The sequence below is a fragment of the Aplosporella prunicola genome (genome assembly GCF_010093885.1).
Source record: "Aplosporella prunicola CBS 121167 unplaced genomic scaffold K452scaffold_65, whole genome shotgun sequence".
NCBI classification, from domain to species: domain Eukaryota; kingdom Fungi; phylum Ascomycota; class Dothideomycetes; order Botryosphaeriales; family Aplosporellaceae; genus Aplosporella; species Aplosporella prunicola.
The window spans coordinates 27,306-52,135 of NW_022983593.1; the positions used below are offsets into that span (position 1 = coordinate 27,306).

General features: G+C 56.2%; 9 protein-coding genes across 9 annotated transcripts; 7 read left to right on the forward strand and 2 right to left on the reverse strand.

The window, feature by feature from the left end:
• Positions 1-1,268: 1,268 nt before the first annotated feature.
• K452DRAFT_149332 (uncharacterized protein) lies at positions 1,269-1,984 on the forward strand. The gene has a single exon (XM_033535520.1). It carries the CDS (start codon positions 1,371-1,373, stop codon positions 1,884-1,886), a length of 516 nt encoding a protein of 171 aa, XP_033391741.1. The 5' UTR covers positions 1,269-1,370; the 3' UTR covers positions 1,887-1,984.
• Positions 1,985-2,082: 98 nt separating this feature from the next.
• K452DRAFT_313534 (uncharacterized protein) lies at positions 2,083-4,967 on the reverse strand (the record flags this gene model as incomplete). The annotated part of the gene is made up of 3 exons (XM_033543670.1): positions 2,083-4,179; positions 4,289-4,857; positions 4,961-4,967. 3 exons carry the CDS (start codon positions 4,965-4,967, stop codon positions 2,083-2,085), a joined length of 2,673 nt encoding a protein of 890 aa, XP_033391742.1.
• A 652-nt stretch (positions 4,968-5,619) lies between these two features.
• On the forward strand, positions 5,620-6,349 carry K452DRAFT_292746 (uncharacterized protein). The gene has a single exon (XM_033541431.1). It carries the CDS (start codon positions 5,677-5,679, stop codon positions 6,193-6,195), a length of 519 nt encoding a protein of 172 aa, XP_033391743.1. The 5' UTR covers positions 5,620-5,676; the 3' UTR covers positions 6,196-6,349.
• Positions 6,350-7,047: 698 nt separating this feature from the next.
• Positions 7,048-9,579, forward strand: K452DRAFT_149349 (uncharacterized protein). Its single transcript, XM_033535521.1, has 3 exons — positions 7,048-7,960; positions 8,015-8,685; positions 8,738-9,579. Exons 1-3 carry the CDS (start codon positions 7,255-7,257, stop codon positions 9,383-9,385), a joined length of 2,025 nt encoding a protein of 674 aa, XP_033391744.1. The 5' UTR covers positions 7,048-7,254; the 3' UTR covers positions 9,386-9,579.
• Positions 9,580-9,758: 179 nt separating this feature from the next.
• Positions 9,759-10,017, reverse strand: K452DRAFT_292747 (uncharacterized protein). The gene has a single exon (XM_033541432.1). It carries the CDS (start codon positions 9,963-9,965, stop codon positions 9,774-9,776), a length of 192 nt encoding a protein of 63 aa, XP_033391745.1. The 5' UTR covers positions 9,966-10,017; the 3' UTR covers positions 9,759-9,773.
• Positions 10,018-10,630: 613 nt separating this feature from the next.
• K452DRAFT_322701 (uncharacterized protein) lies at positions 10,631-13,161 on the forward strand. The gene is made up of 4 exons (XM_033544540.1): positions 10,631-11,101; positions 11,154-11,802; positions 11,856-12,735; positions 12,792-13,161. The coding sequence occupies exons 1-4, from the start codon at positions 10,804-10,806 to the stop codon at positions 12,984-12,986; spliced, it is 2,022 nt and encodes a 673-aa protein (XP_033391746.1). The 5' UTR covers positions 10,631-10,803; the 3' UTR covers positions 12,987-13,161.
• Positions 13,162-14,509: 1,348 nt separating this feature from the next.
• On the forward strand, positions 14,510-15,969 carry K452DRAFT_203902 (uncharacterized protein; the record flags this gene model as incomplete). The annotated part of the gene is made up of 2 exons (XM_033536074.1): positions 14,510-14,578; positions 14,632-15,969. Coding segments are annotated over 2 exons (1,407 nt in total), but the record flags the coding sequence as incomplete, so codon positions are not given.
• A 3,589-nt stretch (positions 15,970-19,558) lies between these two features.
• Positions 19,559-20,694, forward strand: K452DRAFT_292750 (uncharacterized protein). Its single transcript, XM_033541434.1, has one exon. The coding sequence runs from the start codon at positions 19,767-19,769 to the stop codon at positions 20,427-20,429; it is 663 nt and encodes a 220-aa protein (XP_033391748.1). The 5' UTR covers positions 19,559-19,766; the 3' UTR covers positions 20,430-20,694.
• Positions 20,695-21,934: 1,240 nt separating this feature from the next.
• K452DRAFT_292751 (uncharacterized protein) lies at positions 21,935-24,748 on the forward strand. Its single transcript, XM_033541435.1, has 3 exons — positions 21,935-22,127; positions 22,948-23,283; positions 24,343-24,748. The coding sequence occupies exons 1-3, from the start codon at positions 22,011-22,013 to the stop codon at positions 24,571-24,573; spliced, it is 684 nt and encodes a 227-aa protein (XP_033391749.1). The 5' UTR covers positions 21,935-22,010; the 3' UTR covers positions 24,574-24,748.
• The last annotated feature ends 82 nt before the right edge of the window (positions 24,749-24,830 follow it).

Here is a 24,830-nt window from a genome sequence, read left to right on the forward strand (position 1 = left end):
GAGGGAGGGATGGGGATGCGTGGGCTTGTAGAGGCGTGTCGACGCCGTCATTATTGCCTTTTTGGGACTGACGTTGTGGTTAGGTTTCGCGCTGCTGTCTTGCTTATCTGTCTGTCTGTCTGTATGTATGTATGTACGTACTTATATATGTAAGTATCCCCGGCTGGGATTGTTGGACCGCGATGCAGCTTCGGTGGTGGAATGCGGAATGTCCTACCTATCTCCACGCGCACATAATCTATGTGTGTGCGTGAATGTATGTACTTACATACATACATACATCATCCAGGCCTAATCCCGGCTCAATGCCTACGTGTGTACATTATCTCCCACATGCACGCACGCATACTCGCATGCATACACTGGCACTGACACTTCTGGCACGCTGCACGTACCCTTACCCCCAGACAACCAGTCACCACACAACACACAACACATACACGCCGTACAACCGCAACAACCCCCTCACCCTCGTCCCCCTCACGCACCCGCCCTACTACGCACCCACGACACCCACTTACCACCCAGCAAACAGACCTTGCCGTGTACGCGTGAAGCAACATATACATACACATATACATGTACATGTACACGCAGCATCACCGCAAACAGCAGCCCGTCGCCTCAGTGTCTGCCGTGCCGTGCCGTGCCGTGCCGTATCGTGCCGTGTTGTGCCATGTCATGTAGCCAGCGCACAGTCACAGCTTATGAGTGTATGCAGAGCACGTCGACCCGTCTGCGCATCTCCGCCGTAGTGACGACAACGACGACGACGACGGCGACGACGATGACGATGGCGTGCTTGCGGCTCAGAAAGGAGATTGGGTGGTTAGGCTTAGCTGACCGGATAGGATAGGTGGGCTGTGCTGTGGGCAGATAGCGCGATGGAGGCGTTGTGGTGGCTATGCGCGTACAAGTATGAAGGCGTGGCTGTGCTGTTAGTGCTGGAGACAACCTGTGTGTAGAGTACGTAGCTAGGCAGGTGGGCAGGGAGGTACGTACGTGGTACCCATGCGCAGCAGCAAAAGCCACACCCAGCCACGGTAGGCCATGGCGTAATGGACAGCGCCTCCACCCATCACCACAGTGGCAGAGCCTCACATCACACACATCACATCCCAGAGAACCACAGCCACAGCCCACAGCCAGACAAAACAAAAGCATCATCAACAATTAATCCCATTACGGCGTCGGCATCGACTCAACGAAATATAAGAAAAAAGAAAAGCTAGACATACTCGTACAACACAGACCCCCCTCTCTTCTGTCCTAGGTAGGTAGCAGCCAGACACACGCAGGCGGCACCGCCTCCACCTCCGCCTCCGCCTCCCACGTGCTCCACAGCCAGCCAGCGTGTTTCATCGACGACAATGGCAACAGCAGCAGCAGCAAAACCACACATGTCTTCATGGCTCCTCGTCCCGCCTCAGCGCCAGAGAACGGCATGGTGCCGGCCCCGGCAGCAATCCAGGCGCAGAAACCAACAACAAGAAGAAGAAAAAGACGAGCTCAAGCTCAAGCACAAGCACAAGCCCAAGCCAAAGCCACCGCACAAAAAAAGAAACAAGAACAGAACCAACCAACCAGCAACAGCCACAGCAACCCGCAACGGCAACACAAAAACAGCAGCACAAACCGTCGAAAGAGGGAGAGGGAGAGAGGGAAAAATGCGTAACATACGTAGAGAGCGAGCAAAAAGCAAGCGAAGGAGAGAGAGACAATCCACACACAGAGAGAGAGAGAGCAACGTAACAAAGCAAAAAAGACCACGCCCCGCCCCCGCCCCGCCCCTAGCGCCTTTTTTTCGCCGCCGACTCCCACACCCCTTGTTCGTCCGGCCCTTCCCTTCGACTCCTCGTGATGCTTGGCTAGCCAACCTGACCTGACCTGACTTAAGCCGTAGGTGCGTAGAGTGCGTGGAGAGCGTACTCAACCGTCCTCTTTACTACCCTCCCGGCAGCCAGCGCTCCGCCGTCCCATCCCCTCTCGTCTCGTCCCATCCTGCCAAGCAATCCCGCGCCCATCCCATCCCATCCCAGTCCGCCCGCCTCAGCTTTTTAACTAACCCACCAATAACCCCCCTTACCCGCCCCGATTCAGTTCCTTAATCAAAACCTCCCAGTTCTCTCTCGCCGCAGGCACCACATCCAGCACCGTCTTCAGCCCGACCAGACTCTCCTCCTTCATGCTCTCGCCCGCATAGGACAGCAAAGTCTGAACGACGGGGCTCGCAACAAACGGGCCAAGAATGCGCGCCGCGAGTTCCTGCAGCGCCGGCGAAACCGGTGCAGCGGCGGCGGCCGCCGCGATCGGGGAATGCGCGTGGCCATAGGCTGTCGGCAGCGCGTGCTGCGGCAGCGGCCGCGGCGGCGACACGTTGCGCTGCTCGGGGTGCGGCTGCAGCGCGGGGAGCATGGCGGGGTGGAAGGGCGCCGGCAGCGAGTGCTGTGGCTGTGGCTGCGGCTGCGGCTGCGGCACCATCTGCGGCGAGCTGAACGGCGGCAGCGCGTTGATGGGCGATGCCGCGTGCGCGGTCGGGAGGTGGTACCCGCCGCCGGGCTGGCTGGCGATGGGCGTGGGCATCTGCGGCGTTGGCGGCTGCGGCTGCGCCGTCCCTTGCCCGGGCACCATGGGCGGGGCGCCTGGCGCGCCTCCTCCTCCTCCGCTGCTGCCACCGAACCCGCCCGTCGGGAGCTCGGCTTGCCGTGGCGTGCCTTGCGCGGAGCGCGGGTCGTCGCCCGTCCGTACCACCAGCATCAGCAGGAGCATGTTGTCTGGGCGCGGCACTTCGATGTTGACATGGTCGAGCAGCTCGATGCACGCGGGCAGCGTGCCCGCCCCCGCCGCTATGGGGATGACGTAGACGTCGCGGACGCGCTCGTGCCGCCGCCCAGCGCCGATCACACCCCACCGGTTGCGCGGGAAGAAGTAGTTGAAGATGCCGTCGAAGCCCGCCTTGCCCTCGGCGCTCTCGGGGTGTAGCGATAGGATCACCACATCGTGCATCTGACTTGCGCGCATCCCCGCAATGTACTCTTCCGTTCGCGCAACCTCGATCCGCCCGTTGATCTGGGTGGGCTGCGGCACTAGTTGGTCGTAGGGTATCAGCACACCTACATCACCGCCGCCGGCGTAGCGGGCAACGGCGCGGAAGCCACCGATCTGCGGCATCTCGAGCTCGCCTCGCCACCGGATGTCGTGGTCGTTGCCAATGGCAGGCGAGTAGGGCGCGGCGTCGTTGTCGTCGTTTTCTAACAGGCGGTCGATATCTGGGTCTACACCGGGACCGGACGCCTGCTGCTGTTGTTGCTGTTGCACCGAGCTTTGACGGCGGTGCTTTTGCTGGCGTTGTTGGTTCTCATCGGGTGAGTGGACCTTTGACCACACGCTGTCGAGGTTGAAGTTTGAAGATGACCTCCTTGGCGCATCGGTGTCGACATGCAGGGGCTGCCGGGTACCGACGTCTTCGGGTAACTCGACCTGCATGGGGCTGCCGCCTTCTCGGGGGCTGGCAGACCGCTCTTTCTCCAGCTGACTCTCGCGGCGTTCGACTGGTGGAGGGATGTACGTGTTTTCGTTGTAGCGTTCGTGGGCATCGTCAATAACTTCTTCGCCCTTATGGGTTTTACGGTATCGAGGACCTTCCTCGTTGACCAAAACGGACTGCTTCTCTACCTGCTCCTTAAGCAACGCGTCTTTACGCTTTTGCTCGTCGCTGGCCATTTCGTTGGGGTCCATGCGGGCCAGCTCTTCTGCAGACAGAGTGCCATTCAATAGGTGAGTCAAGAGCTTGGGGTTTCTGCCTATGTTGGCGGAGATGCTCCTGAATTGAGGTGCGTAACTGGTGGTGCTGCCATAGTGCTGCGTCAAGCTGCCCTCAATATCCAAGGCATGCTTGGCGCTGAGAGACTCCGCAGTCTGTCCCTCTGGTACTTCATATTCGTGTTTTGAGGAATCGGCGATGAGTCGGGTCAAATCGTTTTGGAGTTTGCTTGCCACGCGCTTGCGGTCACTAGGTAAGTCATCGATGGTTTCCGGCTTCGACACTTCCGGGACCTCGGGCGTCGGAGGCTCAGATTTCTTCGGCGCGCTTGATTTGCGCCGCTTTGGTACTGAATCCGCGCCGGCTTCGTTGCGTCTCTTCTCACCCACCGCCACTGCGGTCGGGCTGAGGATCTGCTGTGTCGCGGTCAGCCATTGACATAGTGCTAATTGATGGCGAGTTAAGTTGATCATGAAAATGTACACCGTACATTTCCATAGTAAAAGTGTTTTTCAAATTACTTACCTCGGTGTTGCCATTTGCGGCCTTCTCTTCCGGCTCTTGCTTGCTGGCGCTTTGCGATGACGGAGGAGCGGGGCTCGACACTTGAGCTTTAGGGCTCACTGTCTCCTCGGTCACTACCGACTTTACTTCGCTCTTGCGCGACTTCTTGGTGCCCTTCTTGGGCTTTTTCGACCGGTTCCTCTTCTCTTCTAACCTGACCTCCCAAATCTTAATGCCCTTCTCCAGGGCGTCCACAGTCTCTCGGTGGTTGTCAGGATTGCACTGCTCGCAGAGATAACCGTCCGGTTGGTCCTCTTCCTTCTCCGACAAGCCCATGCAGTCATTGTGTTGCCACGCGTCGCAGTTATCGCAGCAGATCATCATGCGGCCGCCCTCGTCATCGTCGTCGGAGCCGCAGATGCAGCGTATGATGGCGTCCTCGGCATTCTCTTCCTCGGGCTCGGGCTCCTTCGCCTTGGCGGCCTTTTTGGACTGGGCTTTGCCGGCGCGTTTGGGGACGGGAGCGCTGTCGAGGTCGCGGTCTTTGGTGTGTTGGCCCTTTGTGGCGCGGCCTGAGCGGCGGATCTCGTCTGTAGCAGGGCGAAGTTAGCAGTCTGCGACGCGTCAATGTGTTGGTGGAGACGCGTTGTTCGCGGCGTGGTGTTGCAGACGCGTCATGGAACAATTGCTTACCGGCCATGATGAAGCGCGACACTCAACACGTCACGGACGAAAAGGGCGTAGGTGGTCGATGCGATGGGCTCAAATGCGTGATGTCTCTCGCTCTCTGAAGGGCTTCACAGCTTGCTACTACGGATTGAATGACAGATGCGACACAAGATCAGACGGCAAGCATGAAATGAACAGCCAAGCGCCGCAGCCCCACAAGAATCCTCCCTCCGCGCCGTTTGAAGTGAAGTGAAGAGGGTCGTGCGATGTCGTGGGAGAGAGCGGATGCGACAGCAGCTTTCCTCGCGCGCGCAAGAGGCCTGTCCTCAGCGCTTTCGTGGGCCGTAGAGGGCCGAGTCAATGCGAAGTATGCCTGCGATCGTGGGGCAGCAGAGCGATAAAACTGCGCGCGTGGGTGAGATGTGCTTGTGTTCCGGTGTCGCGAGAGCAAACGCAGAGCGGAAGGTGGAGAAGTTCAGCGCGGCACCTTCCGTCATTTTTTGCCCGGTCACGTGTAAATCTCTCCCTCACCGCCTTGCCAACGTCCATCACAACACAACACAAGCAGTCCCTACCGAGTACTCTTTATCTGGCTATAACCGAGGAGATCTTAAAACACATACGCCCGTCACCTAATATCTCTTATCGTCTACTGTTTAGCGAGATAGAGAACGATACAAGCAGTCCCTACTTAAACAGAAGCAAACCATTATCAGAGCACAAGCAAGCCCACCAAACCCATGGCTCCATCCATCCTCTACACCAAACTGCACACCCTTGCCCAAGCGCACGCAACCCCCCGATCCCTCGATCATATCCTCTCCATCCGCGCCCCCAACGCCGTCCACGCCTGGGGCCACAACTACCTCGTCTCGCGCAACGCACGGCTACAAGAGCGCATGGACAACGCAGCGTTCAAAGCACATTTACTGTCGACGGGGAAGTACATCTCAGCATCGCGCTCAGTCGTGCACAGCATTACTGTCGACGAGCACGCGCGCAGCGCGACGGTGCATATGAGCTATTTCCTCTCGCCAAAGGGGTCGGAGGAGACGGTCGAGAACGATCTGGTTTGGTTGTTGAGGTTTACGGACGAGGAGGAGGTGCCGGGCGGTGTGGATGGCGTGCTGATTAAAGAGAGTGTAGAGTTTGTTGATGCGGCGGCGAGTGCGAGGTTGGGAGGATGGATTCGGGAGGTACATGGGGAGCTGAGTGAGGATGTGAGAGGTGGTATTACGCTGAAAGAGGGGAAATTGTGATGAGTTGACTATGCTATTCTGTTGCCGTTACTGACACCGTCCGCCTATTGATACGTGTAGTTTGAGCCACCATATAAGTTTACGGCGTCCTTAAGTGTGCCCTATAGAGGTAAACACTCACTGAAAGCCATAAAACACAATTTTAGTTTCGTCACTGAGGCGTTCCCTCCTACAAGGTACGCTAATGAGAAAAATTATCGAATCTTGGAAAAGGCTTCTTCTAAGTGCACTGGACAACAGCTCTGTAAGTAACGACGGCCCCCTTTCTTTTCGTTTAATTTGCAGACTTTAACGTCCTTCACCTATAAATGAATCTCACCGTTCAGCGATTAGAGCATGATGTGGGTCCTTCCGCGTTTTGATTGGCGGGGTTCGCTGAACGGTGAGGTTCGTTTATGGGTGAAGGACGTTACAAGGGCACCGGCAAGCTCATCCCGCCGCTTAGCGTGCTTACACAGCTTCTCGTAACAAGGGTTATGCAGAAGCGAGCTGCACCTAGAAACTAGAGTGTCCAGAACAAGAGAGGATCTTCTTGTCACCCAAGGTGATGTAACTATAGGTTGGACTTTTGTATTTGGGAAAGGTGTACACGAAAAAGCTTTATTATTTATCTTGATTCTCGACGAGACTTGTTTCCGATAACTTGATGGGCCGAAGAGTTGTCAGTCAGTAAGTGAAGTTAATTAGGCCAGTCAGTTGAACCACTACCAATTTTAGAGAGCTGATCTGAGGATACGTCAGTGATGCATATGGTTTTATTGAAGCCCCGCATAGCTGAAGCCTAAAAATAACAACCGTATATTTATTTTAACATTCGCATGTGTTCCTTCTCTCTCCATCTTATTGATACCTCGTTCTTAATAGCACCGTTCAATTACATGCCATCTTCCTCTCCACCGTAATCATGGCCCACTTCCAAGACTCTACGGGAAATGAATCTGACACAACACCAAATGAAATCCATGATATGCTTCAGTCCTCCCTGCCGTCAATCGAGAATAATACACCCGGAAGCCGGAGTTCGACGGATTCAGCAAATCCGAATCAGTCCAATGACCAATGTTCTCAATTCCTCATACGCCCGAATTCATCCACGTTCTCAGCCACGAATCAAAGCACCGACTAAGAACTGAATCGACCTTGACTAGGAAAATATCACATACACACTCTTCGGACCATGTCGGTACAGACACGGAAAACCCAAACAACGATCATCCAGATTTCAAACCCGCTGGCAAAACGCCATTGACTGTCGCAATCCAAAATATATGGCCCTGGGAACTGAGCGGCATCGTTCTGAGCATCGCCTGCATGATCGCCATCATCGTCCTGCTTCCTCTGATACACGACAAGCCATTATCGAAGTGGCCAGTATCAGTACCTCCGAACACCATTTTATCTGCATTTATAACTGTCATAAAATCGTCGATGCTCTTGGTTGTCGCCGAAAGCATCAGTGAGCTGAAATGGCTGCACTTCGAAAAAACGGCGTCCGGCCGTCCACTGGACGATCTCGAACACTTTGACCGAGCAAGCAGAGGTCCGTGGGGCTCGGTTCTGTTCCTTTACCATGTACGGGGCCGATCCCTCTTCGTTTGTTTGGGTGCCTTCATCACGATAGTTGCTCTAGCCATGGAACCTTTTGGACAACTTATCATTTCTTACGAGACCCGTTATGTTCCCGGTCATCAAACCGCTACGGTACCCGTAGCTTATAAGTACAACGCATCATCCAGTGAATGGACCAGTGAATGGGCATATCATGGCGAGTAGTAGATATGAGAATATCCGCAGACTGGAACGCTAACTTAGTTATTAGTTCACGCAATGCAGGGTACCTTGCTCAACGGCCTCTTCGAGGTCAATGCTGCTCTGCCCTTCAACTGCCCTAGTGGTAATTGTACGTGGCCAAATGTTACGTCTCTTGCACTCTGCGGCTCATGTGCAGATATCACCAATGATACTGTGCGTTCATGGATAACGATGAAAATCTGGAAACCACAGGAATCGGGATGCTATACAGATACTAAATCCCTAGGAATCGATTGCATTGCTGATATTAGAAATGGTACACTAATATCAAACTGCACGCAATGGCCGCCAGCAAATTTCGATGCAGGTAGACACGTTGAAATTACACACAAATATACCTCTCCGAACAATGCCTCGTTTACCACTGTGGAGAAATATTGTCTCCAGACCGAAGGCTCGATAGACCAGGCTTTGGGGAATTCCCATCTGGAATCCAAGACCAGAGATTATAAGGAAGGCTATATCTTAGGTTCGTCTAGCCAATACAAATACGACAGTAGTATGGTGTCCGGTGTACCATTCAATGCCTCAGGCTTTGCAGTCGTAGTTGGTTGGCTGGGCATACCTCCCTTTCATTTTGAAAATTTCGAAAAGGGCGACCTTTGTTCATCACGAGTAGAAAAAATGACCGAGTGCCAGATCTACTGGTGCTTGAAAACCTACGAAAATCTTAAAGTGGTAAGTAATCTTGTACATTATGACAACACAGTTGATGCTTAGAGTTGTAAAGACAAACGGTTCTATGACGACACCCGTCGTACATAATATACCCATTCACCAAAACAAGACACAACGTATCGATGATGTTGACAGCGCCTTTATTTTTCCGCCAGTAGATAATTACAATCCTCGCACCCGACCAGAAGGACGGGAGGCGGTAACAATCGGACGATCAGGAATGTCAAACATATTGGGACTATTTGAGAGGCTATTTGGCCAGGACAACGCTTTTGATGGCCATTTAGACTTCACATATCCCCTACAGCGAAACAACGATCCCCAAAAATCACTACTAAACATCTTGGAGAACATGAACAACTTGATACGAGTAGCACCCAACAGCAGCACCACGGCCACCGGAACAGCATGGGTCCCCGAAACCTACATTATAATCCGCTGGCCCTGGATTATCCTACCCAGTGTCCTCGTCCTTCTCACAGCCATCTTCTTCACCGCAACAATATTCATAAGCCACAAAGCACCACTATGGAAATCAAGCCTAATCCCCCTTCTCTTCCACGGATTGCACGGCTGGAAGGAGTCAGAACTGAGTGTCATGGGCCAGAAAGAAATGGACAAAGCAGCCAAAGGCATGGAGGCCCGTCTTTCAGAAAACGAAAAAGGAGACTTGAAGTTTGTGAATATGGCTGAGTCTTGAAGAAAACAGCGATGAGGAAGACCCCATCTCGTCGAAAAATTCGAGAAGTCGACTACGACGAAGTCTGTCCAAGCGACGAAGAGTACTTTTCGGATGAATGTGTTGAAAGATTCCATAGACTTGAAGATACCGTCGATGTAGATGTTGAAGAGGTCTCTTCGGACAGGATCGTATCCAGACTAGATTCTAAGTCTGACAACACATCAAGGAATTCCGTGATGATTATTAGCGTTGAGGACGACGTCTGTGGCTCCGAATCTGTGGTGTATGGCATGGGAAAGCCTGAGATGGTTGACGGCGACTTGGAGCCGGCTGATTCACAGCTGTTGATGCTGTTCGTCATGGCAATCGTTTCTGAGCTTGCAGTATGAATGGGAAATTGAGATTTCTAATAAGTAGACCGACAGCCGTATGAGAATGCTATAGCAAAGAAAAACGGCACAGAAGTAGATTTGGATGAAGTAGAGATGGATACCGAACTTGTTTCGACTGTCGCCTGGTGATATATTTCATTGCCTATCAACAATGCCCAGAGATATATGAAAAGATTGGGACATAGTAGGATGCCGTCTTGGTTCATTGTTAGTATTTCTGGTTTCATCTGGTTTTTTGTTGGAGGCAATGTGACCCCGGGTTTGCCTATTGCCAGTAAACTGTTCCTTGCATGATTTTGCCATTGTAGCCTGCCGTTTGGAGAATGCAAACAATGTTTTATATTTGGATGATTCTTGTATAGTTTGCTGTTGTAGGCCAACTTGAAAGAAAAATCCATAGCACAGTAGCGGCAAGCAGCTACAATTAAAGAAGTGCCCGTTTGTAGGTGTGCTCAATGCTCCAAGACATGGTGATGGAGCGAGAGGCAAAAATATGGGTTACTCAGGCACTTCAGGCTGTGCTGCAAGGAAGGAGGAGGCTCCCATACCCCGGAAACGAGCTAGGTACCTGGACTGTGGATCATGTAAGGACCACGTTGCAGAAGTGTGAAGAGGCAGGCCATGATGAAGAGATGGAGGCGATGTTTGCAGTGGCACGAGTGGACACTTGGCCGGAGGCGACGCCAAGCTTTTCATGTTCAAACGGGTCGCCTTCTCGAAGTTTCAAGCTGTAGAGGACAGATGGCAGAAAGCCAGATTGCGGCCAAAGCCTGCGCGCAGCCCCGACGCTAAGCCGCATAAGGATAGGATCGGAGGCGGCGATGGTGATTGTTGAAAAGGCAACGGTGTCTGAAGACAGCGTACCTACATAAAGCAAACTGGTAGCTCGATCGCACCTCTTCCTCCTTCCTTTCACTGATCCCCATCCTCCCTTCCCTTCTTGTCTGCTGCTGGGCGCTGCAGTCTTAATTCTCTAGATACCCCATCGTTTTCCTTGCGCAACAGTACACCTCTCCCTCAGTCAACAACCACCCGCCGTTCGACATGGCTCGGCGGTCAAGCGGCGCCTCGTCGCGCTTTCAATGGACGACCGTCCTCTATCTCCTCCTCGTCATCTGCGCCCCGATGGTGCTCTTCGGCACCGCCAAGGCGCAGTCCGACGACAACGCCGTCAAGGGTCCTGTCATTGGTATTGATCTGGGAACCACCTACTCCTGTGTGGGTGTCATGAAAGGTGGCAAGGTCGAGATTATTGTCAATGACCAGGGTAACCGTATCACGCCGTCTTGGGTCGCCTTCACCGATGAGGAGCGTCTTGTCGGTGACGCCGCTAAGAACCAATGTAAGTTTCCACGACAAAGCTACACTCCGGCAATCCTCTGACATTTGCACAGACGCCTCGAACCCCGGCCGCACCATCTTCGACATCAAGCGTCTGATCGGTCGCAAGTACAGCGAGAAGGACGTCCAGAACGACATCAAGCACTTCCCCTTCAAGATTGTCAACAAGAACGGCCAGCCCCGTGTCGATGTCGAGGTCAAGGGCGAGCAGAAGGCTTTCACGCCCGAGGAAATCTCCGCCATGGTCTTGGGCAAGATGAAGGAGGTTGCTGAGAGCTACCTCGGCGAGACTGTCCAGAACGCCGTTGTCACTGTCCCCGCCTACTTCAACGACGCTCAGCGTGCCGCGACCAAGGACGCCGGCACCATCGCTGGCCTGAACGTTCTCCGTGTCGTCAACGAGCCCACCGCGGCCGCTCTGGCCTACGGTCTCGACAAGAAGGAGGACAAGAACGAGCGCCAGATCATCGTCTACGACCTTGGTGGTGGTACTTTCGATGTTTCCATCCTCACTGTCGACGAGGGTGTTTTCGAGGTCCAGGCTACCGCCGGTGACACTCACCTTGGTGGTGAGGACTTTGACAACCGTGTCATCAGCTACTTCGCCAAGCAATACAACAAGAAGAACAACGTCGACATCACCAAGAACCCCAAGACCATGGGTAAGCTAAAGCGCGAGGTTGAGAAGGCCAAGCGTACTCTGTAAGTGGTTCCCTCGGCGCCTATACCTTGCACTGCGTTCTAACCTCGCAAAGGTCCTCCCAGATGTCCACCAAGATTGAGATCGAGTCCTTCTTCGAGGGCAACGACTTCTCCGAGACCCTGACCCGCGCCAAGTTCGAGGAGCTCAACAACGATCTCTTCAAGAAGACTCTCAAGCCTGTCGAGCAGGTCCTGAAGGACGCCAAGCTCAAGAAGAGCGAGATTGACGACATTGTCCTTGTTGGTGGTTCCACTCGTATCCCCAAGGTCCAGGCGATGCTTGAGGAGTTCTTCGGAAAGAAGGCCAGGAAGGACGTCAACCCCGACGAGGCTGTTGCCTACGGTGCTGCCGTCCAGGGTGGTATTCTTTCCGGCGAGGAGGAGGCCACTGGCATGGTCCTCATGGATGTCAACCCTCTTACTCTTGGTATCGAGACCACCGGCGGTGTCATGACCCACCTCATCAAGCGTGGCACCACCATCCCCACCCGCAAGAGCCAGATCTTCTCCACCGCCGCCGATAACCAGCCCGTCGTCCTGATCCAGGTCTACGAGGGTGAGCGTTCGATGACCAAGGACAACAACCTTCTCGGCAAGTTCGAGCTCACCGGCATCCCCCCGGCGCCCCGTGGCGTTCCCCAGATCGAGGTTTCCTTCGAGCTGGACGCCAACGGTATCCTGAAGGTCTCTGCTGGTGACAAGGGCACCGGCAAGTCCGAGTCCATCACCATCACCAACGACAAGGGTCGTCTGTCCACCGAGGAAATCGAGCGCATGGTCGCTGAGGCTGAGAAGTACGCCGAGGAGGACAAGGCCACCCGCGAGAGGATCGAGGCCAGGAACGGCCTTGAGAACTATGCCTTCAGCCTCAAGAACCAGGTCAACGACGAGGATGGCCTTGGCGGTAAGATCGACGAGGATGATAAGGAGACTGTAAGTGTTCCCGGACGCATTGATAATTCGCGACGATCGCTAATGTGGCGCAACAGATCATGGAGGCTGTCAAGGAGGCGCAGGACTGGCTCGACGAGAACGCTGCCGAGGCTACGGCCGAGGACTTTGAGGAGCAGAAGGAGAAGTTGTCCAACGTGGCCTACCCCATCACCAGCAAGCTTTACGGCGGCGGTGCTGGCGGCATGCCCGACTACGACGATGATGAGCCTAGCGGCCACGATGAGTTGTAGAATGTTTTCTTGCAGTGGAGTAAAAGCTTTGTATAAATTCTAGACGTGGGCAGTATTCCAACGGTCCCGTAGGGAAAGGGAGTTATGAAATGGATGAAGATTCACATTACACATTGCGCAACGCTTCGGCTAATTCTGTTCACCCTTTTTTTCGTTGGCTATATGTGTTTTGCCCGCCCTCTGACCGCCCGTTAATAGGTCTGCTATACCTCGCAAGCGCACCTTCGGCAGTTGCAAATGCATAGCTGTAATGCTGCGCTCGGTAGTTGCAAGTACATGATTGCAATGCTGCATGGCGGCTATGAAGGTAAGAAGATGCGAGGGTACGAATATGTTTGTTCGACAAGGCACGAGGGTAGGTGATTAGCTATACAAGAAAGAGCATGGGGATATGTTATACGAACACACAAAGGATGTGAAGTTGAAAGAGTTTAGCCATGAGAATACACGTGTAGTGTATCACGTGGGGGGAGGAAATTGCTTGCGAATACGCAAATTTGCGAAACGTGACAAGGCATAAGATAAGACGGGCATCGGCAATAAGATGGCGCGCGGACCAACAGCTGGCGAATAGTAGAAAGGGTCCCCATAATCAATTCGGTGTTTGATCTGGTGCGGGAAACAATCGGCGAGTCGGCGCGCCTGGGGGCAGCATGGGGTGGGCCTGTCAATTTCGCGGCCGCTACTGCGCGGTGTCGCAAGAGGCCGTGGAGAAGCGGCCAGCAGAGAGGTGGACGAGCAAACAGTTCACCGCCCGGTCGCAGGTGTGAGGGCGCAAGCTCCAATCGTTCGAGGGATGTGCGACTAGAGGCACTGGGGACGAGTGAATGATTGGGCGTGCGCGGCTCGCGCCCGTGTGACAAGCCAACCAGCTCAAACGTCAGGCGCGGCGATGAAGCGCAGATGGGCAGGGCCAACCCCAAAAGAAGGCTGAAGCGGGCGCGAAGATTGGCCTCCCCTCCTGTTCCTACCACGTCCATTGCCGCCCACTCTGCTACCCTCTCTCATAAACCGTGCCTTTTCCTGCCACCCGTTCACTCTTTTGTTGGTCCATTGCGCCGCCGTCCATCCCGGCGCATCACATTCTTCTGCTCTGCCTTTATTCTCCACTGCGCCACATTCCTTTGTCCGTGGCGGCGCGCACATCAAACGGCTCGCGCCGCAGAAAAGCCCGCCTTACCCGCGTCATGCTCATTCCTCGTCCGACGACCCGTTCGTAGCGAGTCCTCTGCACGCACGCTTCTTCACGCCTTTCGCTCAGCGTCCATTCCTTAGCTATCGATACCGAGGCGGATCCCACTGCAGCTGGCCTGCCCCGATCCGTCCGGCCTCCATCCCGACTCGAGAGGTCTGGGACCTCTCCGTCCACGCTCCTTTGAGAGGGTAGCTCGACGCTACCGCTCTTCACTTCACTACGATTCCCCGCCAATCCTTCAGGCACGTACGCAGACCTCAGCCGGCCTGAAGTCTACCTACTGCTTTCAACTTTGCACTGATCTTTTAATATCCAGACAGCCGCCATCATGGGCTGTTTTGGTAGAGGCCGCAATGACGGCCGCTCCGAGCTCGAGGAGCAGAAGTGGGACTACATTGTAAGCTCGACTCTCCAAAAGGCTGAGCGTGACGTCCACTGACCTGCTGCCAGACTCTGACCGACTTCAGAACATCATCCACCAAGGCAAAGCTCTCCTACGTCTGGCTTTGGTGTCTGAGCGCCATAGCCATCGCTGTCTATGTCGCCGACACCTTCACTGCCGTTAACCTTCTCGCCTTCAACAAGTGGTCCAGTCAAGTGGACCCTGCCATCAAAGTCAGCATCTCCAAATGGATCTTCACCGGCTGTATCATGTTTTCCTGGGTTCTCTGCATCTTCGAATGGGTCCGCGCCATGCGCGTCATCCGCGGTGGTAACGTGGCGGACAGCTATCTTGACCCGCTCGCAGCTACCCTTCAGAGCTCTCGCATCTACAGCGGTGGCCATGGTTGGAGAAGATTCCTGGTCTTCGCGGAACTGACGAAAAGTAAAAAAGGTTCTGACTACCTTGCGCTTTTCGTCTACTTCCAGTTCAAAGGAGCCGTTCGTGTTATTCTCGCCGAAGGACCTCGTCAAGTCGTCAATGCGATGACCCTTTGGGCCGTCATGAAAGCCAATATTCTTCTGGAAGGCAAACATGCTGCGACCGGCAGCACCAGCGCGATCGACCAGTTCTGGAACAACGTTGAAGCACTTGCCGAGCAGGACAAGCAACAGGCTGTCATCCTGGGTTCCATGGCGTTCACCCTCGTCATTTGGGTTTTTTCGGCGCTCTCTCTATTCCTCGCGGCCGTTACTTATGTGGTATTTCTCTGGCATTACGTTCCTAGCAAGGATGGATCCCTTTCCAACTACTGCAGGCGCAAAGTTGACAAGAGGCTGGAACGTATCGTCAGCGCTAAGACAAAGGCGGCCATTGAGCATGAAATCGAAAAGAGGAGAAAGGAGGAGGAAATGGCAATCAAGAGCGAGGAGCGCGCAAATCGGGCCCAGCAAAATCGCCAGCAGAGAGGCAAACTGCAGCCCGCTGCTGGCCGCCAACAACAACCTCCCAATGCCCCGCGCCACGTTGTTCCGAGAAAGCCCACACTCCCCGTTCTTTCGACTCCCGTCAACGAGAAGGCCGAATTCGAGTTCAAGCGGAGCGATACCGGGTCTACGATGGCGACGATGACGACGCTGCCGCCTTACTCTTCCCAACCTCCCACCCGATCGAACACCCCTGGCAGCGCTACGACCATGCACCGCCCGCCCCCAATGCCCAGACAGCCGACTCTTCCCTCTCTTGGCGAAGATATGCAGCGCCCCGGCATGCCCCCCAGGTCCGACACCGAGGCTTCCGGCTGGTCTGCGGCAAGCTACCAGTCTGACGCGCCATTGCTCGGCAGCGCGGCCAACATGTCCTATGACATGCCTGGTCGTACTCAGTCGCCTGCGGTTAGACCCCCGACGGGCAGGAACCGTTCTTTGACGGCCGGCTCCAATGGCTCCTACGCCCCGCCGATGCCGAGGTCCACACCTGGTCCGGGAATGCCCATGGGACCCGGTGGGTATGGTCCGCCTATGAGGCCCCCGACTGCCCAGGAACGCGCTTCGCCAGCTCCTAACATGGGTATGGGCATGCCCATGCGCCCGGGAACTGCCCAGGGCCGTGGTGTCTCCCCTGCTCCGGCTATGGCCATGGGTCCAGGTGGTTATGGTCCTCGTTATAATTCTCCGGCTCCTGGTTACGATCCTCGTTACAACCCCCCGGCCCCTGGTGGTTATGACACTCGTTACAACTCTCCGGCTCCTGAAATGCCCATGTACCCCGATGGCTACGGACCTCCGATGCGCTCTGACACTGGCTTCAGCATGGGGCGCCCTATGCCCGGTCCATCCCCTCTGGCCAACCCTGATATGGGCTACAACATCTACGACCGCAGATCGCCTGCTCCAATGCCCATGCAGGTTCCGGAACCCGCTTATGAGATGCAACAGCCACAGCAGCGTCCGATGATGCCCTACCAGCCGAATGAACCCACGGAGATTGTTTACCCTGGCTACCACATTAACGAAGTCGAGGACTACGACCCTTACCGCACGGTGACGCCGATGCCGATGCCACCCTCGAACGGCAGCGCCCACTCGCACACTTCTAGCGATCCCATCTCGATGGACGGACTTGTGCCTGCTGAACCCACGTCCGCGCTCGCAACGACCTCTAGCTCGAACGAGGCTGCTCAGCGTGCCAGCGGCGTCTACATGGCTTACAACCCCTATGCTAACGAGGCCCCGGCTCAGCCCGAACCACCACACATGACCAGCGTCTCGCCATTGAACGAGGCGGAAATCCAAGCAAACCCTGGGCAATACCCAGTCGCCGGCATCGCTGCCGCGGCTCTGGCTGCTGCGAGACAAGACGTCAGCCCACTGTACCAGGAGCCGGCCACTTACGGCTACCAGCAACCCCGCAGCCGCAGCAACAGCCGCAGCCACAGCCGCAGCCACAGCCGTAGCAACAGTCGCAACGTCAGCCCGCTGTATGAGGGCCAGGTCGCGTATGATTTCGAGCATACCCGCAACATCAGCAATGTCAGCAGCCTCAGCAACGGCAGTAGGGCCGCCAGGCGGACTAGCATACTTCCCGAGCACGCCCGCAGCGCTAGCAGGGGCAGAAGGGCTAGCGTGACCCTCGAGCACACGCGCACCAGCTCCAGCACCAGCAGGGGCAGGAGGGCCAGCGTCGCGATCCCAGAGCACACCCGCACCAGCTCAAGCACCAGCAGGGGCAGGCGGGCCAGCGTCGCGCTCCCAGAGCACTCGCGCAGCGCCAGCTCGAGCATCAGCAGCGGCAGGAGGAGCATGTCCAGCAAGCGGACCACGGCGCCACCAGAGCAGATGCGCAACGCCATGAGCCACGTGCGGGTCAAGAGCCTGGGCGAGGCGTACACGATCCCGGGCTCGCGCGGCCCGGGCTACGGCGCAGGCTTCTCGGTGCAGCAGCTGCAGCGCCGGCAGACGGCGCCGATGGGCATGACGCTGCCAACCAGCTACGCGGACGGCAACCCCTACGGCGGCTACCCCGAGCACGCTGCCGCCCCCGTCCCGCCTCTGCCGGCCGATGCGGCGCAGCGCCGTCCTTCGCTGCAGCTGCTTAGGAGCTCCGTCGCTATGCCCGATATTGAGGAGCAGAGGCCCGTGCAGGGTGGTGAGGGGCAGCGCTGGCTGTGATGGAGTGATGATTGTGGTAGTGGTGGTTTTGAGTGTGTGTGAGAGAATGGCGTGAGGGGTTAAGTCGATCGGGCTTCGGACCGACGAAAACAAAAGAAAACAAGGCTGAGCGGGAACGGTAATGCTCTTACTTACTACCTAACCTAACCTAACCTGCGTACCTGCCTGCTTCGGTGGTACCTTGCTACTACCTTACTTCCTTCCTTACTTCCTTACTTACTACTTCTTCGCGTTGGGGAAGTGACGTGGTTCTCCGTCTCGCCTTTGTTTGTTTGTTTGTTTGTTTGTTTGTTTGGCTGGCTAGCTAGTTAGCTAATTGGCTAGTTGGCTAGTTAGCTACCTGCCTGCCAGCGTGTTTGGTAATGATACCCCAAACTAAGATGATGGTTTTTGCTTTGCTTTTTTTGCTTTTCTTTTACTTTCCCTTTTTACTTTCTTCGTTCTTTTAAATATACCTTTCCGTTTGCGAGCGAGTGTTTGCGATACCGATACTGAAATCGATTGCAATGAGATGAGATGACAGAGAGAAAGAGAGACAGACGGAGACGGAGCTGAGCTTTGATGGCAAGATGAGACGGCCTATTTTACCTTACTTACCTTACTTATATGTCTATTGATCTGTCTGTCTGCTTGTTGTTAGAGTTTGATACTGTTCTGTACCATACTATGCTATGCTATGCCATGCTAAGAGCAAGGGGCGGCGGCTTCTTTGGTTTTTGTTTTATGCTTCATTTTGCTTTTGCTGCTTCGTTTTTAGTACTTGTACTTGTCGTTTGCTTGCTTGCTTGCGAGACTGAACCTGAACGTGAACATGAATGCCAAAGTTCGTCTCCTCTTTGCTGTTTCTGCAAGTCACGTTTGTGTGTGTACGTACGCGTTGTTTCTTGAGGTCACTTGAACAGGGCGCGGTGCGCGATGTGGTGCGCGATGTGATGCTCGAGGGAGTGAGGAGGGAGGGAGGGAGGGTGTGGGGTGGAACCTTGGCAGTCTGTCGCTCGCAAGGTACAGCAAGAGCCGACGGCGGCTGCGGCTGCGATCGACGGGTGTGGGTGTTGGCTAATGGCTTGTCTCAGTCCCGTCTGGGTTCGGGGACGGAGTGCGAGGTGCGAGGGATGAGTATGAGGGATGGGTATGGGGGATGGGGGATGGGGGATGGGGGCATAGGTAATGCCGCGGGCCGCGGATGAGTGAAAGAGTGAGTGATGCGATGGATGCGATGAATGGGCACCAGCGCGCCAGCTGGCGATGACGGATTGCACACACACACAGCGCGTTGTGGGGGACGGGGACTGAGATGGGGTTGGATGGCGCATGGCAAGGCACTCGGTGGCCGGAGCGCCTGACGTCGTGGAAGCCCGTTCGTCCATCACGGCCACGGCCATCGCTCTCCGCGTCGAAGGCGCATGAACGACCGAATGAACGAATGAACGGACGGACGGGTTTTACCCGGCTATACACTACACTATACAGCTGGTGGCTGGCCTCGTGGCCTCCCTCCCTCAAACAGCCAGAGCAGCAAGCATCCTCATCCGGCGACGCGGTGGACGTGGTTCATCAATCACCACCCAGGCACAAGCGGCTCGCATCGGCATCGGCACGGAACGGCTCGCATCTCTTCTTCCATCTGATTCTGGGTGATCTGGCCACGCGTGACGCGGCAGGGCCTGAGGGCACTCACTCACTTCCATGTTGGCACTCGCTCGCTCGCAGCAAAGGATGTCTTGCCCGCCGCGAACCTCGGCATCGGGACGACGCGGACTGCGGACGACGGGGCGTGGGGCAAAAAGGCCGCGAGTCGTGGACAGCGGGCTTGGGGCGGCGGGGTAGCTGTCGGGTTTGCTGCCCCACCTGACGTCGCTACTGGCTGGCTGTACAGGTACCTGCGTCGAGCGAGCTTGTGACGCTGCCCGACGCGGGCGCTGTTGCTGAGTACTCGTAGGTACATATACGCCTTTGTCCGGCTGTTTGTCTGTGAGCTGCTGCTTGCTGTTTCCTGGCTTTTGTCCACCACCATAACAACAACAACAACAACAATGGCACCCGCCCTCGACGCCGCCAACGGCATCCCCGCCACCAACGGCACCGCCAACACCACCGACCCCAACAGCAACCCCATCCCCGCCTGGGCCGGGCCCGACCTCACGCGCCTGCTCGAAGTCCACCACGGCGAGAACTACACCACACGCGCCATCAGCAAAGTTTCCCTCGCGCCACACGCGCTCTTCGCACGCATCACGAGCGCAACGCCCGTGCCACAAGCCGCGTACACAACCGTGCAATGCAGCCCCACATCGCACATCGAGCTGAACAGCGACCTCGTCTACATCAACCACAGCTGCGCCCCAAACCTGATCTTCGACATGCAGGCGTGGGAAGTGCGGGCCTCGGACCGCGGCGTCCGCGCGGGCGAGGAGCTGACGTTCTTTTACCCCAGCACCGAGTGGAGCATGGCGAGGGCGTTTGAGTGCACGTGCGGGGACGTGGCGTGTTTGGGCGTGATTGACGGCGCGAAGAACATGCAGCCGAAGGTGCTGGAGCGGTATTGGATTTGTGGGCATGTGCGGGAGATGCGGGAGCGCTTGGTCGAGGAGGTCAGGGAGAAGAGGAGGAGTGCTGGGATTGAGAAGGAGGGGTTGCGCGTTGGGGGGGAGAAGGGACTCGCGTTTAGAGCTGTGGCGGGGGCGGGCGTCGTGTAGGTGTTTGTTGGGGCCTGCTTCTCTTTCTTCTTCTTCTTCTTCTTTTGAGGCTGGTCGGATTGCTGGTTGGCTGGCATGGCGTTTTGATGTCGTCGTCGCCATATAGTCGTTTGGAGAGCGCGTCGCATGCGTTTGCGCGATAGACGAGAGCGCGGTCAAGCAGAGCGAGGTTCAGAAAAATATACCAATGTCCAGCAGTCACCCCTGGTGTACGTATCCATTCCATTGTATGCAGCACGAAACACTCCAACAACAGCAACTCCCCACCGAGTAAGTGTTCAAATAGCCAGCGACGTGCGCAACCGGCCACGCCGTCCCTACTCCTGCCTCGTGGCTTGCGTGGATGTGGATGTGGATGTGGATGTGGGTGTCGTGGCCGCTCGCCAGCAAAACTGTCTAGCACACGCGTTTCCTGCCCTCTGCCTTAGCTCTGAACTCGCGCGCGCAGTGGCTATAGTAGTGATAGGTATCTACGGTTTCACTCACGCACTACCTAACCTACGCACCTCATCCTCAACGTCCCAATTGCACCGCGCTCTGTAGCGGGGACCCGAAACCACCACACACACCACCTCCCTCTCTCCATCCCTACCTACCTACCTACCTACCTCTACGCACCCTCGCCGCGTGACCAAACATCAAACACCAACCACGGAACAGCGCCCCGACACACACAGAACAGCAGCAGCAGTACTCCTAGCAGGAGATAGCTAGCTCGAGCAGCGCGCGGCCTCTCGTGCTGCGTGACAGGGTACTTCAAACTCGCAAGCGTGTCCGTTTGGAGAGGAGCGGGGATGTACAGTCGTGCCGTGGTTTTGGGTGGGGCAAGGCAGACGAGGGTTGCATAGGTGCGTAGGTAGGTACATACTACATACATACATGGAGCAAGGGCCGTCTGCCGTTTGCGGGGCGCGTTGGGACCTGGTATTGTACGTAGTTACTACATACTACGTATGCGCGCGGTCGCGGTGGCGGTCTGCTGATCGGGCGACGCTGGTGCCGTGGGCATGGAGCAGACGGGAGTCGCAAGATCGGCGGGCGGGAGGAACCCAGTGCCACGCGGCTGGAGGCACTGCAGGGCCCATGTTGGTTGACTTTATCGCCCTCCTGCTAGGTACTCCTGCTTCTAGGTACTGCTGCTCCTGCTGCTGCTCCTGCTCCGCCTCCCCGGGCGGCAAGGAACGGAAAGAGCATCTGCGACGCCGTGTAAGTATGGGCAATAGGGCGAAACGAGATTGAAGGACAGGTTCGGGCAGGACTTGAAACGGCAGGGAAAAGACGGTGATGAGTTGGAGACAGCAGAGCGAATGAATGGATGGAGATGCATGTTTTGGGATGGATGCCAGGGGCAGAGATGAATTATTTGTGTTTAGTGTTTACGGACCTCGAGCATCCATCCATTTGGAACATTCCAGTCAGCAGCCTCGTCTGCCCCGCGCTAGCCGCCCACCGCCTTTGGCTATGGCCTCATTCTGCCGCATCGTCATTGCCTCCTACCGCCTTCCGTCCAGACGAAGCCTCCCCGTGTCTCTGCGCAAATCTCGGTTCCCGTCTGCACGCTCGCTCGCTTCATCCGCCAGAATGCCTCCGCCAAAGGGCCCCCGAGAGCCCATCGCCGGCCCCGACGTCCCCGAGCCGCCCTTCCCGCTCAAGCTTAGCGGCACAGTCATCAAGGGCTTCGGCCGCGGCAGCAAAGAGGTACGTTACATCTCTGTCAATAGTCTCGTCAACCCCAAGCAAGCAAGCAAGCAAGCGAATAGTCTTTCTCTGTCTCTCTCTCTCTCCTCTTCTTTCACCCACCCGCCGGGTCCGTCCTTGTCTCTGCTTCTGTCAAACGCGCGTTCCCGCATTCCACCGCTCTTCCAGAAGGGCGTCTGGCCGGCACGTGGTCAAGGGCGACCAAGGAAGCGACGCCTGGAAACAGCGAGAGGCATGAGCGGTGCGGTGGCACGAGACCCAGCGCGCCGGGCTGCTGCTGCTGCTACCGACGGACCATGACGGACGACGACGACGGCACCCCTTCCCTTCCTCTGCTCAGCAGTAGCACGTTTCTCCCTTTTCAGCTTCCGCGAACGCTGCCACGACGCTCGCCGTCGTCCTGCTGTGTCGCCGCCGCCGCCGTCTCGTGTCCGGTTTTGGCTCCTCGAGTCGATGTGTTGCGGTGTGCAGCGCCGGCCCAAAGCAGGAAATCCTGTGCCCCACGCCGCTTTCTGGGGCAAAGGCGCTGTGCTACTCGACGTCAAGCGCCCTGAAACACGATCCGCACCGATCGTATCCCAAAAACAGAAACAGTGCACAAGAGGCCCGTTCGTCATGGCTCATGCTCATGCCTCCTCACGCCCTGCCTTGGCTTGGCTTGGCTTACCTTGCTTGCTTGCTTGCTTGCCCATGCCCGCTTACCCTCCCCACAATCCCACCAACCACGGCCTCGCCGACCGACCCTCTCTCTCAATAGATTGATTTGCTTTGACGCAGAAGTCAAGACTGACGCTGGCGCGGGTGCGCGCAACCACCACAGCTGGGCATTCCCACGGCCAACATCCCCATCGAGGGCCTCAGCGTCGGCGGCAACGACCAGCTGCAAAGCGGCATCTACTACGGCTGGGCCGGGCTGGACTTTAGCAGCGCCAACGGCAGCCCTGCCGAGCTCCAGCACGGCCAGCAACACCCGGACGAGTCGATGGTCAACAAGGCCATGCACACGGGCAGCAGGGTCGTCGACGCCGTCGGCAATGTCCTCTTTGGCTCGCCCGACGAGAACGTCGCCGAGGAGTGGGAGGGCCAGCACCGCGTCCATCCTATGGTCGTCAGTATTGGCTACAACCCTTTCTACAAGAATACCGTCCGCAGCGTGGTAAGTCTATTTTTTATTTTTATTTTATTTATTTTTGGACTCCCGCTCGAATTGTTTTCCCCGTTTTGCGCTTTTCGTGCGTTTCAGGATACGAGTCTGAGGGCGCGAGCTACTGCTGCTGGTGCTGCTGGTGCTGCTGGTGCTGTTGCTACTGCTGGCACACACGCACGCACGCACGCATGCGCGCATGCATGTATTCACTACTCTCCGAGCGAGTGAGCGTGTGTGGGGGAAGTGATCCAGGGCCGTCTCAGCAGCTAGCAACTAGCAACCAGCAATCAGCAATCAGCAAATAGCAGCTAGCAGCTAGCAGCATGGCCGCGCTCCCTCTCCCTCTCCCTTTCCCTTTCCCTCTCCCAAGCACACACGCACGCACACACGCACGCACACACGCACCACGCACGCCGCACGCACGCACACACGCACCACGCACCCACAGCTCCGGGCGCGTGCCCTGCCTGCCGCTACTGTTGTGTAAGCAACCGCCTCGCTTTGGCGTGGCTTCACACTGGCGACGGCGGCGCTGGGTGGCAGTATCCACGCCGTCACGCACCCAACTAGCCACCCACCCAACCACACTCGCACCTACCCTTACACACACACACTCCAGCACCACCAGCCCAGCTCAGCAACCAAGCACCCACCCAACCACCCAAGCCAAAAAAAAGCCCCGTATAAACCATCCAACAGCGCCATTCACTAGCGCTGCGGGGTGCTGTGGTGTGGTGCGGTGTGTTTGGGCTTCTGCGCCGTTTCGTCAGGGTGGCTGCGTGGTTTGCTTGGCTTGCTTGGCGGTGCACGCACACGCTCGCACGCGCACCCCTTGTTGAGTGTGTGTGTGTGCGTGCTGCGTGCTTGTGCTGTTGTTGTGGATTGGGTGCGTGGTGTTTGCTGGCTAGAGTGTCGAGAGAGAGAGAGAGAGAGAGTGTGTGTGTGTGTGTGTGTGTGTATGTGTGCGCAAAGGAGAGGGAGAGGGAGAGTGTAAAGCTACTATCACGCGCCCCTCCCCAAACACAAACCACCCCCACAAACCCAACCCCCACTAACCCCTCCCACTAGGAAGTCCACCTCCTGCACGCCTTCACGCACGACTTCTACGGCGCCCACCTCAACCTCATGATCCTCGGCTTCATTCGTCCTGAATACGACTACGTGGACAAGGATAGTCTGGTCAAGGATATTAGGACCGATATCGAGGTTGCGGGACGCAGCTTGGCCCGCCCCGCTTATGCGAGGTGGGAGAGGGATGGCTTTTTGACGAGGTTTGGAGAGGGGGATGTGGGGAGCTAGGGGGGTTTATAGAGGGGGGAGAGGGAGGGGCAAAGGAGTAGTTAGATAGCCTTGCTTGCTTGGTTTTCTTTTTAATTATTTATTTTGTTTATTTACGTCCTTGATGCCTGGTTTATTTTCCTTCCCATGTTGCGTCCTTTTTTTTTTTTTTTTTTTTTTTTTTTTTTTTCCTTTTACCCCCTATGTACCCCCACTTTAGAGCGCAGATAGGTGGTGGGTGTGTTGGTTTTGCTTGTTTCACTGTTGGCTTGGTTGGT